The 16,872-nt window shown below is 36.9% G+C and overlaps 1 protein-coding gene across 5 annotated transcripts in view; it reads left to right on the forward strand.

The window, feature by feature from the left end:
* The window catches only part of SLC30A9 (solute carrier family 30 member 9), a 105,420-nt gene that overhangs the window by 66,870 nt on the left and 21,678 nt on the right, over positions 1–16,872 (forward strand). For all 5 annotated transcript variants that reach the window (XR_012434802.1, XM_045392296.3, XM_045392297.3 and 2 more), the window contains 5 exons: positions 9,601–9,656; positions 12,421–12,556; positions 14,720–14,759; positions 15,950–16,021; positions 16,484–16,591. Coding sequence is in view for 4 of the 5 variants with exons in the window: in XM_045392296.3 (XP_045248231.1) it covers positions 9,601–9,656; positions 12,421–12,556; positions 14,720–14,759; positions 15,950–16,021; positions 16,484–16,591 (412 nt within the window). In the remaining variant the exon portion in view is untranslated. The remainder of the gene's footprint in view (positions 1–9,600; positions 9,657–12,420; positions 12,557–14,719; positions 14,760–15,949; positions 16,022–16,483; positions 16,592–16,872) is intronic.

Here is a 16,872-nt window from a genome sequence, read left to right on the forward strand (position 1 = left end):
TACATAGGGATTTCCTTGAATTGAATGTTTGCTGAATGTTAAGTTACACATGTCTAAGATGTGAGCATGAATCTTGGCAGAGAACCAGCAGGGAGCAATAATTGACTAATTCCCAGTACTCACACACAGCTAGGATACATTCAAGTTCTGACTAGCTGAGGTAAGAGAGTCCTCATTATCCAGGCCAGTAGAAGGCTCGCCTTAGGAGTAGGGCTAAATTATTCTTAATGTAAAGGCTGTTCTAGAACCCTCCCTAACAAATCTTCCTAAAAGTTCTAAAGGATCAAGCCAATCTTGAAATAATTTAATCACTTGCCAGGACAAAGCCTCACATTCTTTAATAAAGGCAGCAAAATCCAAACACTCAGTATAACATTCACAGTGTTTAGCATCCAATAAAAATACTAATAGCCAGTATAAGAAGCAGGAAAATTTGACTCATAACCAGGAGAAAAATCAGTCATAAGCAGGCTTAACAGATGATAGAATTAGCAGACAAGGATATTAAACAGCTACTTCAAGTACAGTTATGTATTGAAAGGAAAATATGAACATGAGAAATCAAAGGTATGAAAACTAAGCCAAATGAAACTTGTAGAGCTAAAAAAAAAAGTCTGATATAAAAAATTCACTGTATAGAATTAACAGCAGATTAGACACTGCAGGTAAAAGTCAGTGAACCTGAGTATGTAACAGCAGAAAACATTCTTACTAAAGCCACAGACAAAAAAGATTGAAAACAATGGAAGAAGCCTCAATAACCTATGTAACAGTATCAAGAGTATTCTATCAAGCATTTGGGGAAGAAACAATACTGAGTACACAGGCTTTCAGAAATAGAGAATGAAATGTTTTCTACTGCTTTGATGAGGCCCTGATCCCAAAATTTTACAAAGTCATTACGAGAGAAAAAAACCCTACAGACCAGTTATTCCTCATGAACACAGATGCAAAACTCCTTAAAATATAATCAGATTGAATTATATAAATATATAAATATACATATAAAAATGATATTACATCATAATTAGGTAAGATTTCAGGAGTGTAAAGTTGTTTTAACATTCAAAATCAGTAAGTTAATATGAAGAAATTAATTGCATTTCTACTATCAGCAAATAAATGGAGAAGGAAATTTTAATAAATTCCATGTGAAGTAGTATCACAAAATATTAAATACTTAGAGATAAATCTAGCAAAAGACATATAAGACCTTTACGCTGAAAGTCATAAAATGTTGCTGAGAGAAATTAAAACTTAAATAAATGGAGAGATATAATAGCGTGTTCATAGATTGGATGTCATAGATCTGTTAAATCTCACTAAATTGATTTACAGATATAATGGAATTCCATTCATAATATGAACAGACTTTTCTGTACAATTGACGAACTGAATAAATTCCAAAATTTATATGGACATGCAAAGAACCTGCAATATTCAAAGCAACCTTGAAACAAATTTGGAGAACTTCAAGACATTATAAACCTATAGAAATTAGGACAGTGAGTTACTGGCATAAGGATTGACAAATCAATGGAACAGAATTGATCCAACAACAGAGCCACATTTACATGGCCTGTGACTTTTGGCAAAGGCATCAAAGCAGTTGAGTGAAGAAATGAAACTTTTTAAAACAAATAATGTTAGAAAAATTGGATCCATATGAGGAGGAAAAGGACCTTGACTCCTACTTCACACACTGTATACAAGTTTGAAATGGATCATAGTCCAAATATAAACGTTAAAACTATGAAGATTTCTAGAAGAAAACCTAGGAGAATATATTTTAGACCTGGTAGGCAGTGATTTCATAAATAGGACACAGAAACAATATCGTAAAATAAAAAGATTTACAAATTCAACTTCATCAAAATTAAAAACTTTTGCTCATTGAAAGACATCCTTAAGGAAATAAATAGGCATAGATTGGGAGAAAATATTCACAAAGCATTCTGAGAGGGGACTGGTATCCAGAATTAAGAACTTCCATGATTCAGTAATAAAATGAGAACCCAGTTTTTTCCCCCTAAGGATAAAGATTTGAACAGGTGCTTCACAAATAAGGAAACATGAATGGTGGCTAGTGGACACCTGAAAAAGTGCTAACATCATTGATGATCAGGAAATGTATGTTGATACCACAAGACATCTCTGCATATCCACTATAATGGCTACAAGTTTAAACCCTGACAGCCAAATTTTGGTGAAGATGTGGAGCAGCCAGATCTCCCAGACATTGCTGGTGGAGTGTAATGGTACAACCACTCTGGAAAACATCTGGGAGCGTCCTATAAACATATGCTTATCTTGTGACCCACCAATTCCACTTCTAAGTATTTACCGAAGGGAAGTGGGAATGAATGGTCCCAAAAGATTTGTATAAGAATGTTGGCTGGGCGCGGTGGCTCAGGTCTGTAATCCCAGCACTTTGGGAGGCCAAGGCGGGCGGATCATCTGAGGTCAGGAATTCGAGACCAGCCTGGCCAAGATGGTGAAACCCCGTCTCTACTAAAAGTACAAAAATTAGCTGGGCATGGTGGTGGGTCACTGTAATCCCAGCTACTCGGGAGGCTGAGGCAGGAGAATCGCTTGAACCCGGGAAGTGTAGGGGTTGCTGTGAGCTGCACTGCACTCCAGCCTGGGCGACAAGAGTGACTCGGTCTCAAAAAAAAAAAAAGGAATGTTTATAGCAGTTTTACTTATAATGGCTGAAAAAATTGGAATCAACCCAAATGTTTTTCAGCAGTACAGCAGATAAACAAATTGATACAATGGAATATTATCTGGCAATAAAAGAGAAAGAACTACTTTTCTGACTGGCAACATAGATGTATCTCCAGCAAGGAACTTTAATTTTTAATAGTTTAAAAACCTTGGAAAAATAGTTGCTTCTGATGTGGGGAGGAAAGCGGCACAGGGAGCTTTTTGGGAGTGATGGAAAAGTTCTATGTCTTCATAGGAATATATGTTTCAAGGGTATGTGTATTTGTTAACAAACAGAACTGTACATTCTGGGCCGGGTACAGTGGCTCATGCCTCTAATTCCAGCACTTTGGGAGGCCGAGGTAGGCAGATGACTGGAGGTCAGGAGTTCGAGACCAGACTGGCCAATACGGTGACATCCCTGTCTCTACTAAAAATACAAAAAAATTAGCGCGGTGGCACATGCCTGTAATCCCAGCTACTCAGGAGACGGAAACAGGAGAACCACTTGAACCCGGGAGGCAGAGGTTGCAGTGAGTCAGGATGGCACCACTGTACTCCAGCCTGGGCGACAGAACTAGACATCTCAAAACAAAAACAAAAAAACTGTACATTCAGGATTTGTGCATTTCATTGTATTTGAATTTTACCTCAAAAAAATTCTCCCTATGTGGAAATGTGATTACACTTGATAATAGTAAGGAATTAGTTTATTTATTTTTATTTTTTATTTTTTTTTAGATGGAGTCTCGCTCTGTGGCCCAGACTAGAGTGCAGTGGCACGACCTCGGCTCACTGCAAGCTCCGCCTCCCAGGTTCATGCCATTCTCCTGTCTCAGCCTCCCAAGTAGCTGGGACTACAGGCGCTCGCCACCATGCCCAGCTAATTTTTTGTATTCTTCATAGAGATGGGGTTTCACCGTGTTAGCCAGGATGGTCTCGATATGGTCTTGATCTCCTGACCTCGTGATCCACCCGCCTCAGCCTCCCAAAGTGCTGGGATTACAGGCGTGAGCCCCCACGCCCAGCCAGGAATTAGTATTTAAAAGTCTGATAATAGTCTTGTGGCTGTATTTTCTAAAAAGCCTAGTTTTTAAAGAGATTCATCCACAATATTTAAAGATGAAATGGTATGATGCTTGGAATTTACTTCAGAATATTCATGAGGGAGTAGATATGGATGAAATAAAACGTATTTGCTTACATATTTATAATTGTTAAAGCTTAATGATGGATGATTTGAGTTTTTAAAAATGTTCTATCAGGGCCAGGCACAGTGGCTCATGCCTGTAATCGCAGCACTTTGGGAGGCCAAGGCAGGCAGATCACCTGAGGTCAGGAGTTCAAGACCAGCCTGATCAACATGGCAAAACCCCATCTCTACTAAAAATACAAAAATTAGTTGGGTGTGGTGGCATGCACCTGTAATCCCAGCTACTCAGGAGGCTGAGGCAGGAGAATTGCTTGAACCTGGGAGTTGGAGGTTGCAGTGAGCCGAGATTGTGCCATTGCACTCCAGCCTAGGCAACAGAGTGAGACTCTGTCTCAAAAAAAAAAAAAAGTTCTATCAGGTTTTAAAAATTATTCTGTCCGTCCATCCATCCATCCATCCATCCATCCGCACATTAGAAAATTTTCATAAAACAAAGTGCAAAAAGACATTATAATTGTGGTCATATGTTTAAGTACATACAACCTTCTCCTTGAAATCCAACACAAAAATATTCTCAAAGGAATGTTAAAAAGTATATACAGATATGTATAAAGATAGTCCGAAATATACTCCAGACTCAAATAGTTCTTCTCCTATACTACTTGAATTTCTTTACAATGAGAATGTATTAGTTTTGGAACCAGAAAAACAAACGAATTTTTGTAGAAGATTGAACAACAAGACAAGAGGTAAATTAAAGTTTGAGACCATATGATATCAAGTGATTTGAAAATTCTTGGACGAAGAGTATGTCTCAATTAGAGTTTTCAAAAAGGCTTTGATGAAAAATATTTCAACTGGACCTTTCTGAATAGATGAAAATTGTATTTCAGAAAGTTGTTTCTTTCCAGATCTATAATATTTTAAAAATTTTAATTCATCATAATATTTTTTATGCCATATTTTTTCCTCACTTCTTGAGAGACTTAAGTACATCCAACTTTTAAATTAGACCTGTGTCTCTAATTATAATGTTATTTATTTATTTATTTATTTAGACAGAGTCTTGCTCTGTCACCCAGGCTGGAGTACAGTGGTGTGATCTCGGCTTACTGCAAGCTCCACCTCCTGAGTTCACGCCATTCTCCTGCCTCAGCTTCCTGAGTACCTGGGACTACAGGCGCCCGCCACCATGCCCGGCTAATTTTTTTGTATTTGCAGTAGAGACAGGGTTTCACTTACAACTGTTAGCCTTACAATTTCTGTTGCCGTTCATTTTGGAAAACTTTTCTGTTAAATCATGCACTTCATATCATTTAATATCAACTCAGATGAATTTATTGAGCACCTGAGTTTGCAATGTAGCAAGTGTTTAGAAGAAGGCGTGGTTCTTTCTGTCTTCTGTAAACAGATTATATGCACACGAAACAACTAGAAAGCTCTTCTGAGGTACCATTATGCAGGTGCTGGATAGTATGATACTTAAGGAACACCAGAAAGGTGAAGGGTAATCATGGAGTAGAGAGCATTTACAGTACTTCTTAGCTACTAGATGTTAATGTTCGTTATGCTGCAAACTAAACAAATGCTCTGTAGGTTATATATATGTAACTGATAGAGATTATGTTGTAAATGTGTAGAAAAAGGTCTGGAAGGATACATATCAAATATAACTGATTCTATCTTACCTCTGAGGGAGAACTGGTTGGGGTGGTCTCATTTTTGTTAGAACTAATAAATATGGTCCATATTCAGTTTATAAAATAGTTGATGGTATCTCACACTTCATTGCACAGCCAACTGAATATTAAGGATTTTTAAAATAATTGAATGTTTATTGAATATTTTTAAAATAATATAAATACATATCTATGTATACATATATACGCATAATGTGAATTAATAATGACTGTCACTTTTAATGTACAGGTGTGTATTAGTCCATTTTCACGCTGCTGATAAAAACATATCCAAGACCAGGCAATTTACAAAAAAAGAAGTTTAATTGTGGTTAGGGCAGCCTCACAATCACAGTGGAAGGTGAAAGACAGGTCTCACATGTCAGCAGACAAGAGAAGACAGCTTGTGCAGGGAAACTCCCCTTTTTAAAACCATCGGATCTCATGAGACTTATTCACTGTCACGAGAACAGCACAGGAAAGACTCACCCCCATGATTCAATTACCTCCCACTAGGTCCCTCCCACAACATATGGGAAGTCAAGAAGAGATTTGGGTGGGGACACAGCTGAACCATATCTTTCCGCCCCAGCCCCTCCTGAATCTCATGTCCTCACATTTCAAAACCACTCATGCCTTCCTAACAGTCCCCCAAAGTCTTAACTCATTTCAGCATTAACTCAAAAGTCCATCCAAAGTGTCATCCAAGACAAGGCAAGTCCCTTCTGCCTATGAACCTGTAAAATCAAAAGCAGGTTAGTTATTTCCTGGATACAATGAGGGTACAGGCATTGGGTAAATAATAGCCATTCCAAAAGGGAGACATTGGCCAAAATAAAGGGGCTACAGGCCCCATGCAAGTCCAAAATCCAGAGGGGCAGTCAATTCTTAAAGCTCCAAAATGATCTCCTTTGACTCCATGTCTCACCTCCAAGTCATGCTGATGCAAAAGATGGGCTCCTACAGCCTTGGGCAGCTCCGCCTCTGTAGCTTTGCAGATGTAGCCGCCTCATGGCTGCTTTCAGGGGCTGGCATTGAGTGTCTGTGGCTTTTCCAGGTGGACTGTGCAAGCTGTCAGTGGATCTATCATTCTGGGGTATGGAGGGCAGTGGCCCTCTGCTCACGGCTCCGCTAGGTGGTTCCCCAATAGGGATTCTGTGTGGGGGCTCTGACCCCACATTTCTCTTAAGCACTGCCCTAGCAGAGGTTGTCCATGAGAGTCCCGCCCTTGCAGCAAACGTCTGCCTGGGCATCCAGGTGTTTCCCATGAATCCTCTGAGATTTCCAAACCTCAATTCTTGACTTCTGTGCACCCACAGGCCCAACACCACGTCGAAGCTGCCATGGCTTGGGGCTTCCACCTTCTGAAGCAATAGCTGGAGCTATACCTTGACCCCTTTTAGTCACAGCTGGAGCAGCTGGGATGCAAGGCACTAAGTTCCCAGACTGCACACAGCAGAGGGACCCTAGGCCCAGCCCACAAAACCACTTTTTCTTCCTAAACCTCCAGGCCTGTGATTCAAAGGGCTGCCACAAAGGTCTCTGACATGTCCTAGAGACATTTTCCCCCTTTTCTTGGTGATTAACATTCAGCTGCTCATTACTTATGCAAATTTCTGCAGCTGGCTTGAATTTCTCCTTAGAAAATGGGATTTTCTTTTCTATCGAATTGTAAGGCTGCAAATTTTTGAAACTTTTATGCTGTTTCCATTTTAAAAGTAAATGCCTGGGCTGGGCACGGTGGCTCATGCCTGTAATCCCAGCACTTTGGGAGGCTAAGGTGGGTGGATCACGAGGTGAAGAAATCGAGACCATCCTGGCCAACATGGTGAAACCCCGTCTCTACTAAAAATACAAAAATTAGCTGGGCATGGTGGTGCTTGCCTATATTCCCAGCTACTTGGGAGTCTGAGGCAGGGTAATCGCTTGAACCTGGGAGGCAGAGGTTGTAGTAAGCCAAGATCGTGCCACTGCACTCCAGCCTGGCAACAGTAAGACTTTGCCTCAAAAAAAACAAAACAAAACAAAACAAAAAACAAAAAAACGGAATTCCTTTAATAGCATACAAATCACCTCTTGAATGCTTTGCTACTCAGAAATTTCTCCCACTAGACACTCTAAAGCATCTCTCTCAAGTTCAAAGTTCCACAAATCTCTAGGGCAGGGGCAAAATGCTACCAGTCTCTTTGCTTAAAACATAACAAGAGTCACCTTTGCTGCAGTTTCCAACAAGTTCCTCATTTCCATCTGAGACCACCTCAGCCTAGACTTTATTGTCCATATCGCTGTCAGCATTTTGGGCAAAGCCATTCAACAAGTCTCTAGGAAATTCCAAACTTTCTCACGTTTTCCTATCTTTTTCTGAACCCTCCAAACTGTTCCAACCCCTGCCTGTTACCCAGTTCCAAAGTTGCTTCCACATTTTCGGGTATATAGAGCAGCACCCCACTCTGCTGGTACCAATTTACTGTATTATTCTGTTTTCATGTTGCTGATAAAGACATACCCAAGACTGGGCAATTTACAAAAAAAAAAAAAGAGGTTTAATAGACTTACAATTTCACATGGCTAGGGAAGCCTCACAATCATGGCAGAAGGTGAAATGCACGTACATGTGGTGGCAAAACAAGAGAAGAGAGCTTGTGCAAGGAAACTCCTCTTTTTAAAACCATCAGATCTCATAAGACGTATTCACTAGCACAAGAACAGCAAGGGAAAGACCTGCCCCCATGATTCAGTTACCTCCCACCAGGTCCCACAACATGTGGGAATTCAAGATGAGATTTGGGTGGGGACACAGCCAAACCATAACAGGGTGTAAGGGAGTTATATCTTCCTTTCAATTTACTCTCATTCTCTTAGTTTAATTCCCTGAAAAATCATGTATATTTTAGGTGGTTTGCTCCCTTTTCCCATGGAATCCAGTGGTAAAAGCTTATAATATTCTGTGTATTTAGGATAGGGTTTCCAATATTAAGACCTAAAAATATATTTGTATTAATATTTTCAAGCTTGTTTAATCTCTATTTTTTATTAGAAAAAATGTTCCTATTAAATTTCTTGGAGCCTAAGGGAAACGTCATCTATGAAGAAGTCATTATCTAGATTTACTTATCTGATTATTTGATATGATGCTGAAAAAAGGAAAAGCCTTAGATTAATCTACTAAAATTACATAGGGAATTTACTCAGAGGGTTTGTATTTCCATCAAATTTGAATGGAAAGAACTTAATAGGGACAAGCATAATGCTATTGAGAAGTTCCAGTGGATAACTCTTTAACAAAGGACAAAACTTTAAAAATCACCTAAGTGGAAATGAGAAAGAAGGAAGAAATGATGAAGGCAAGTGAGACAGAGGAGAGCAAGTAAGAAAGGAAGGAAATAAAAGAATGTGATATATAATTCCTGTGCGTGGTTTTGCAGCTTTAATAGAAATGTATGTTCCCATATACAATATGTATAGTTTAAAGTTTTTATCTTTTACTTGTACAGCTATGCAAGTTATTCTTCCTGTAAAAAGTCAAATATTACAGACTACCTTAATTTTTGCCTCTCTTCAGAGATATAAACATAGTTACATGCTTATTCTTTTTAACCTTTTCTGCGCTTTACATTATATGTAGTTTATAAAAACTACAAAGCATAAGTTCTGTACTGTATATACTGTTCCTAACTAGCTTTTTTCTCTTCTTCCACTTAATGGTATGTCTAGGAGCTTTATCCGTGTCAGTATAGAAAGCTCTACTCTAACCCTATTTTTTTTAACCTACTGTAGAAGTAATATATGGTTTATCATTTATTTTGTCATTCCCAATTGATGGATTTTTTTTAGGTTGCTTTCATGTTTCTCATCTTTATAAACAATGGTGTTTTGAACCCCTTTGAGTTCATCTTTATTTTTCTAAGGTAAGTACTAGAAACCAGAATTGCTGGGCCATTGGACATGCATATGTTGAGTGTTTCTTTGTCACTGTCAGCCTGCACCCTCCACATTGGCTTTACCATATTATACTCTCCATCTTGCTAATGATTATTCACCTTTTTTTCTTCTTCTTCGTAGGGTTTACTAGCATTGGGCATCCGTAAGTCTGTTCAAACACCAGATCCTTCTCATCCGTAAGGACATTGCCTTATTTTGTTTTTGTTTGTTTTGTCAATAAGTCATTGAAATAACTAAATTTCAGAAATCTCCTGCCATTTATGTACCTGCAGTTTGTTAAAGAGTTGGTCCTTTCTTCCACTGTAGTATCTAAAATGCAGAACTTACCACTGTGTCAAAGTAAATTCAAGGTATAATTTCAAAATGGAGTTTAAGTTATTTTTATGCTTTGTAGCACAGCATGGAGATCTTGTTTTCTCCATATTTGATAATAATAAAGCACATATTTTGATCTTAGAGTTCTGTTTTATTTTGGTCCAAGGAAACATATATTCTAGATTTAGACTCATAGGCTGCCCAATCTAAAATTTTGATGGTAACTTCTATTATATACACACTTATTTTAATCTTCCTGTTGTGATTTGGAAATAGTATTTTGTTAATATATCAGAATTATTTATTTGTAAAGTGAGTATACTTTTTAGAATGTATTATTTTGAATCATAGCCATTATTTGATACAGAGATTTTTTTCTGTTGCTTCTGTTAACATAACCATCTAAACACTTTTGAATTCCACAAGCATCATTTTAAGACTAGCTTCAGTAATATAATTTGATAAATCTTAAGGCCAAAAATGCACTTTTATTTCTGTAAAGGAGTCTACCTCTGTTCTTTAGAAATGCCTTTCTTTTCTTGAAAGCAATACTACTGTTTTCCTATAAATAATATATTTGAATGTTTTGTAACTGTCAATAAGCTAGTATAGAGAATAGCTTTCTAGTGTGTTAATTACACATCATTACAGTATTTTACCATCTTAAGAAAAAATTTTTTTTCTTGGCAAGTTTTATATACAAAAGATTTAAAAACAGAAGGTACAAATTTTACATTTTTGGTTATAAAGATTTCTTCTCTAGGTATTTTTATAGTCTACTTTAGTGCTACCCAACAGAATTTTCTGCAATGATGAAAATATTTTATATCTGTCCAGTATGGTAGTAGCTGACTACATGTAACTATTGAGCACGTGAAATGTGGCCAGTACAACTGAAGAACTAAATTTTAAACTATATTTAGTTTTAATTTATTTAAATTTAAATTGCCACATGTGGCTTGTGACTCATCATATTGGACAGTTTAGATCTACATAATTAAAATTTTCAATAAAAAGTTAATAATTCCTTGAAATCACCTAAAGTGTAAGTAATACCATTTATTTTAGATCTTAATTTACTTTAATATATTCTATATTACTTTGGGAGGAAACTTTAGAAGAAAGTAAATTTTTCTGAGTGAGATGATTGTCACATTGTCACATCTATAAACTGGGAATTACCCATGGCAGGATTACATCTTTGCGAAAAGGAATTCCAAGAGCAGTTTGATTAAGAATTCTCGTTTAAAGCTGGGTGCAGTGGCTCACGCCTGTAATCCCAGCACTTTGGGAGGCTGAGGCAAGTGGATTACCTAAGGTCGGGAGTTCGAGACCAGCCTGACCAACATAGAGAATACCCCATCTCTATTAAAACTACGAAAAATTAGCTGGGCGTGGTGGCACATGCCTGTAATTCCAGCTACTCAGAAGGCTGAGGCAGGAGAGTTGCTTGAACCCAGGAGACGGAGGTTGCAGTGAGCCAAGATCGCGCCATTGCACTCCAGCCTGTGCAACAAGAGTAAAACTCTGTTTCCAAAAAAAAAAAAAAAAAAGGCGGGCGCAGTGGCCCATGCTTGTAATCCCAGCACTTTGGGAGGCCGAGGCGGGCAGATCACTTGAGGTTGGGAGTTCGAGACCAGCCTGACCAACATGGAGAAGCCCCGTCTCTACTAAAAATACAAAATTAGCTGGGCGTGGTGGCGCATACCTATAATCCCAGCTACTTGGGAGACTGAGGTGGGAGAATCGCGGAGGTTGCAGTGAGCCAAGATCACGCCATTGCACTCCCGCCTGGGCAACAAGAGTGAAACTCCATCTCAAAAAAAAAAAAAAAAAAAAAAGAATTCTTGTTTAAATTTGTATTTCTCAGAAGAGTCCCACTCAGTTTGGGTTTGGGACTAAATTTTCCAGGAAATATTTTTATTAATGAGTGATTCTTTTCCTCCTCTAGTATGTTATTAATATATTTTTGAACACCTTTAATACTAAGTATTGTGTCAGAACTTAAAATAATACAAAATAATATACATATTGATAAAGCATGCTTGAAAAGTAATTGAGATTTTAACACCATGAAAACACCCAGAAAGCTGAAGATCTTAGTTCTAGTAATAGTTGAAAGTTGCTGTGTGCTAACCCGTTCAGAACCAGCAATAAATTATGTGTTGTAAACTTCTGTATCCAGCATCAAGTTACAGGTAATATAAATCATAGACTGGCTGCACAAAAAGATGGAAATATTCAATTAGAAGCTGCATTACAGGGAAATTTAAATGTTACCCTGTTCATTAAACATCTGAATGCATTTTTTAAAAGATTAATTTTACCAGGATCTGTGGTACACAATAGTAAAGTAGCTCTCTAAATCAAAATAGGCTATTTGGAAAAGAGATCAGAAAAAGGCTGAATTAGATGGTATTCACTTTGTTTTTAGGTATTTTCAAAGATCTTACAGGTTTTTTCCACTTTCCATATTGCTTTTCAAGTTTGGCACTTAACATCTCACTTAAATATAAAATGATAACATCTTGATATTCTTAGTCTTTTTCATTGACCTATTAAGGTCAATATTTTAAAAGAAACCATTTGTATTTCTTGTGAACTATTTTCTTTTCTATTTTTCAGGTATGGATTTTCAAATATGCGCTATATTTCTTCGCTAATTAGTGGTGTTGGTATTTTCATGATGGGTGCGGGACTATCTTGGTACCATGGAGTCATGGGATTGCTTCATCCTCAACCAATAGAATCCCTTCTATGGGTAATCCTCTTTCTTTCTCCTCAGTTTGATGTCTTTATGACTTAGTGATTGTGTACAGTAGAAGGCCTTTGTTATATTGGTGTTAAAGAAGGGGAATGACATATACCTTCTTGACTGTGTAATATAGGGTTATGTATCTGTAGTTTATTTTTTAGAACATGACTGGACATAACCTCTAAATCCATAAGATTCAATGATGTTGAACAAGATCTCTGTAGGTACCGATTATCAAGCCCTGCTCCTTGGTTAAAATCTTGGGCGGTTCCATTAATTTGTGCAGTTACTGTTGAAGAACAAGAAAACCTCTGTTCACTTTTGGTCCCAAGAATAATCTCATTTCAGTAATTAAAATATCCAGACCCATGTAATAGTCATAAGTTGGAACTATATTTAAAGTTAGTTTCTGTTTTCCCTCATCCTGGGCTTCCTTCAGGTAGGAAGCCTGCACTGGGGGAATGGGAGGATAGCAGGGTGATCACCCGTGTGATCCCCTCTAGGGCTTCTGCTCCTCTCTCCTATTCCCTAGGCAGTGTTGCAGGTTGGGATAGGGGATAAAAACATACTACTTTACTAACTACAATGTTATTTTGCATTGGTTTCCTCTGGCCTTTGTAGATGTTTAAAGCTGTCTTTTTTTTTTTTTTTCTTGGGCACTTCTTGGAGATTACCCTGCTTGGCTGCTCTGGCTATGGCTGCCCAAACTGGTCACATAGCATACCCTCTCAGCTTCTGCATCTCATGGTGTGGTTCCAGACAGTGCTGAAGTGGTCTTGCATTTGGAAAGAATGCCCTTTGAGCAGTAGATCTCCTTATGAAAGACTCCTAGGGACCTGTGTGTTAAAACAGACATGTTTAACACACTTTCTGTGGGAGTGCAGGTTTTTTCTCAAGCCCAGTGATCTACTCTGCTGGTACAGCCAGTATCAGTTAGTAGGCTTGCATATGGATGTATCACTCAGGTATGCATCACACAGTTTGCTGTGATATCCGATATCCAGGTACACACATCAACAGCTTTCACCAAAGAAATCTTCATTTTTGGCCTCCTCAATTTCAGCTTTTCTCATGTGGTCTAGAGGATGCGGACTAGAATGTAGTCTAGTGGGTAAAGGCCCCAGGTTTGGGCTACCTTCTGTTCAAGGCCTGAATAGATGGTGTAACACCTCCTTTTGGATTGCGGGGATACTTGTACCTATTTTCTTCTCTATTTTGGGTTACAGTCAGAACTAGACAGAATCACTCTGTCTAGTTTTTTAACATATTGTTATATCATGCAAATCTGCTTAATAACAAGCCCATTAAACTAGAGTTATTTGTTATTCTCTAGTTTTCTATAGTTTTAATTGACTAGTTTCTTACCATAATACATTTCATATAATTAAAAGAAACAAATGTATCTCCTCCATCCTGAAAAGATTTGGCCACTTTATGGGTACTTCTTTGTCCTAGCATTCTTCTAATTTGTTCAGCATCACTTTATAGAGGCAAAGCAGTCTCTGGAGTTAGAGATTAGGAAATTAGTTAAATTTTCAGTTGTGTATAAGTTTTAAAACTTTTAAAAGCTCTTGTGCCTTTCAGTAACTAAATGGATTTCCATTAGACTATGGCCCCTTTAAAAATAGTGTTGGACTAGGTGCAAAGTTTTCAGATCTCTATTTTAGGAAAGCCTAGGGTTCTAAACATTGTTGAAAATTCTGTAGATGTTTGGTTTGAATTTCATTAAAATAAAAAAATATGTGTTGCTAGGTTAACTTTTTTTTTTTTTTTTAAACACCCCAGACTAAAGCTTTTCTTACCATCTTTAATTGAAGAGTGTCCTGGGATTTCAGGGAATGTGGTGTTACCAAAAAAACAAAAATTGGTTACTGTTTGTAACTATTTACCTTTCTGAATCAGGATTTTCTTGGTGTTAGGCATCCAAGCAAAATCTAGAAGTTACTTGGGTTTGGGTGTGGATCTTACTGTATCTGGTGTCTAGAACCTCTGATATCAAATATTTGAGTTCATATCTCATTGTCCTCCTCATTTGAGTTGTTTCCCATTAGTAACCTTATTGTCTGGCTTAGATTTGAATTCATGTTTTTGTTTATTACAGACTTTATATATGAACAATTGTGATTGGAAGTACTTAATTTATGCTTTGTTTTAATATTTCTTTTCTAGGCATATTGTATTTTAGCAGGATCATTAGTATCTGAAGGAGGTATGTACTGTCACAAAGTATGTCTCTATTCTTAATATAGTAATATGTATTCAGCTGTTCATATTATAGTTTGCTAAGTTCTGTTGATTAAAGAAAAGTAAGTGTGGGAATAGTCATCTAAGCTTTCTCTAGTTTTAGGGAGTAAAGTCTTTGTATGATGTACTGTGGTTGTTTCAATAATGGATAGCTGTGGGGGTGTGTGTAAGTGCGCCCTGCCATGGGATGGCATCCTGGCCAGGGCTCGTTTCTTCTTGTGTCCTGAGCTGCTAGGATAGGCTCAAGTAGGTGACAGTCAGATAGATGCAGGACAATAACTGATGTGGCATGAAAGTGCTTAGCAAGCCCACCATATTTGTGGTTATTTTTAAACTATGTGGTGGTAAGAGGTGTTCCTTACAATTTTCACTTTGTAAACGTTATTCCTTGATTGAACCCAATACCACTGCTATTGCCGTTACTTGCTGATTCACTAAAAATTGGATAAATAATTATTTTATTTATTTTAAAGGGAAAGTATGTTTCGTTTTTGAGTATCATAATACTCAAAACATTTGAAAGCGAGTATAAAAAGCATAACTAAACTGAACTTTAAAAATTAGCACTTAATAGTGTTCATCAGAAGAAGCCAGGCTCTTGTGATACAAATATTTCAACGTTTTTGAAATACACCTCTATAGCAGTATGATGACAGAGAACTGCTAATATCAGTATAAAACTGCCTGATTCACTGCTGTGCTCATGTTTACTTCAAAACATTGTAACTTTCTGTGTATGATGTTCCCTTCATCTATTTTTAAAATTAAGATTATTTTTTATTGACAGATCCTAACGGTATATGTTTATGGGGCCTCTCATCTTTGAAAGTCTGTAAAATGGTTATAACACCACCTGTCTCAAAAGATTGGGAGGCTCAAAAATGATTGTGGTTAGTGTGGTGCTGCCAAATAGCAGCTCTTCAATAAACTAAAGCTGTTGTTATTAGTAATTGTATTTAATTATTATGGTTTAGAATTATGGGGTTCATTATATTATAATGATTAATTGATAACAACTAATTAACATATAACTTTTCCTGATTGCCATCCCTAGTTTTAAAATGTTGTGCTTATTTGTTTATCTTTTGAGATGCCATCTTTAAAGTTTGGAGGCATGAAGTTTCTGTCTTGCTGATATGAATGCTTTTCTTTTAGCAACACTTCTTGTTGCTGTAAATGAACTTCGTAGGAATGCTCGGGCCAAAGGAATGACATTTTACAAGTATGGTATGTATTTTAGAAAGCAGGTGTTTGTTTCACCTCCCTTATTTGCTTAAAATTACTTAGTACTGTTATTGCTTTGTTCCTAATAGATATGTACAAAATATATCTAAATATCATCCCTATGTGGCTCCTACATATCTTTCAGCCCTTATTAAAAAGAAAAGTAGTGTAGAAATTTGAACATGGATACTTTATATTTGGATTTGACTTAAGTGAACTAAGGTATTTCTTTATATGGTTATATAACTTGAGAAAGTAATTTAACTTTATGTATCAGTTATTGTTGACATTTAAGCCAAGAAATTATGTTTGCATTGAACAAGGTTTTTAAAATCATAATCTCTCATACACTTTTATCTTAATTTATGTCTTGATTTTAAATGGATACTTATTAAAATGTTACCTGGTAGTATCAAGTTAAAATTTTAGAAATTTATTTTTCTTGTCTCTTCCCCAATGACTAAGTAATGGAAAGTCGTGATCCTAGTACAAATGTGATATTATTGGAGGATACTGCTGCAGTCTTGGGAGTTATAATAGCAGCCACTTGCATGGGCCTTACTTCTATAACAGGTAAACATTTCTTAAATTACGGGTGATTTGTCCTACCTAAATAATTCTCTAATATGTGGGAATTTTCTCTTATATCATTGAATAATAATAAACCAATAAATTGTTAAATATTAATTCCATACTAATCATTGACTTGTATAAGATTTGGTCAGCAGAAGTATTCAGGTTTATTTGAATTAAAAATGTCTCTAAATTAGAAATAAGGCTATTTGTAGAGGATTTCTGTAATGCTGTAAGTCTTTCTAGCTGTGACTTTAAAAATTGTGCAATCACTGTGAACT

Source organism: Macaca fascicularis, chromosome 5 (assembly GCF_037993035.2).
Source record: "Macaca fascicularis isolate 582-1 chromosome 5, T2T-MFA8v1.1".
In the NCBI taxonomy this organism is placed as follows: domain Eukaryota; kingdom Metazoa; phylum Chordata; class Mammalia; order Primates; family Cercopithecidae; genus Macaca; species Macaca fascicularis.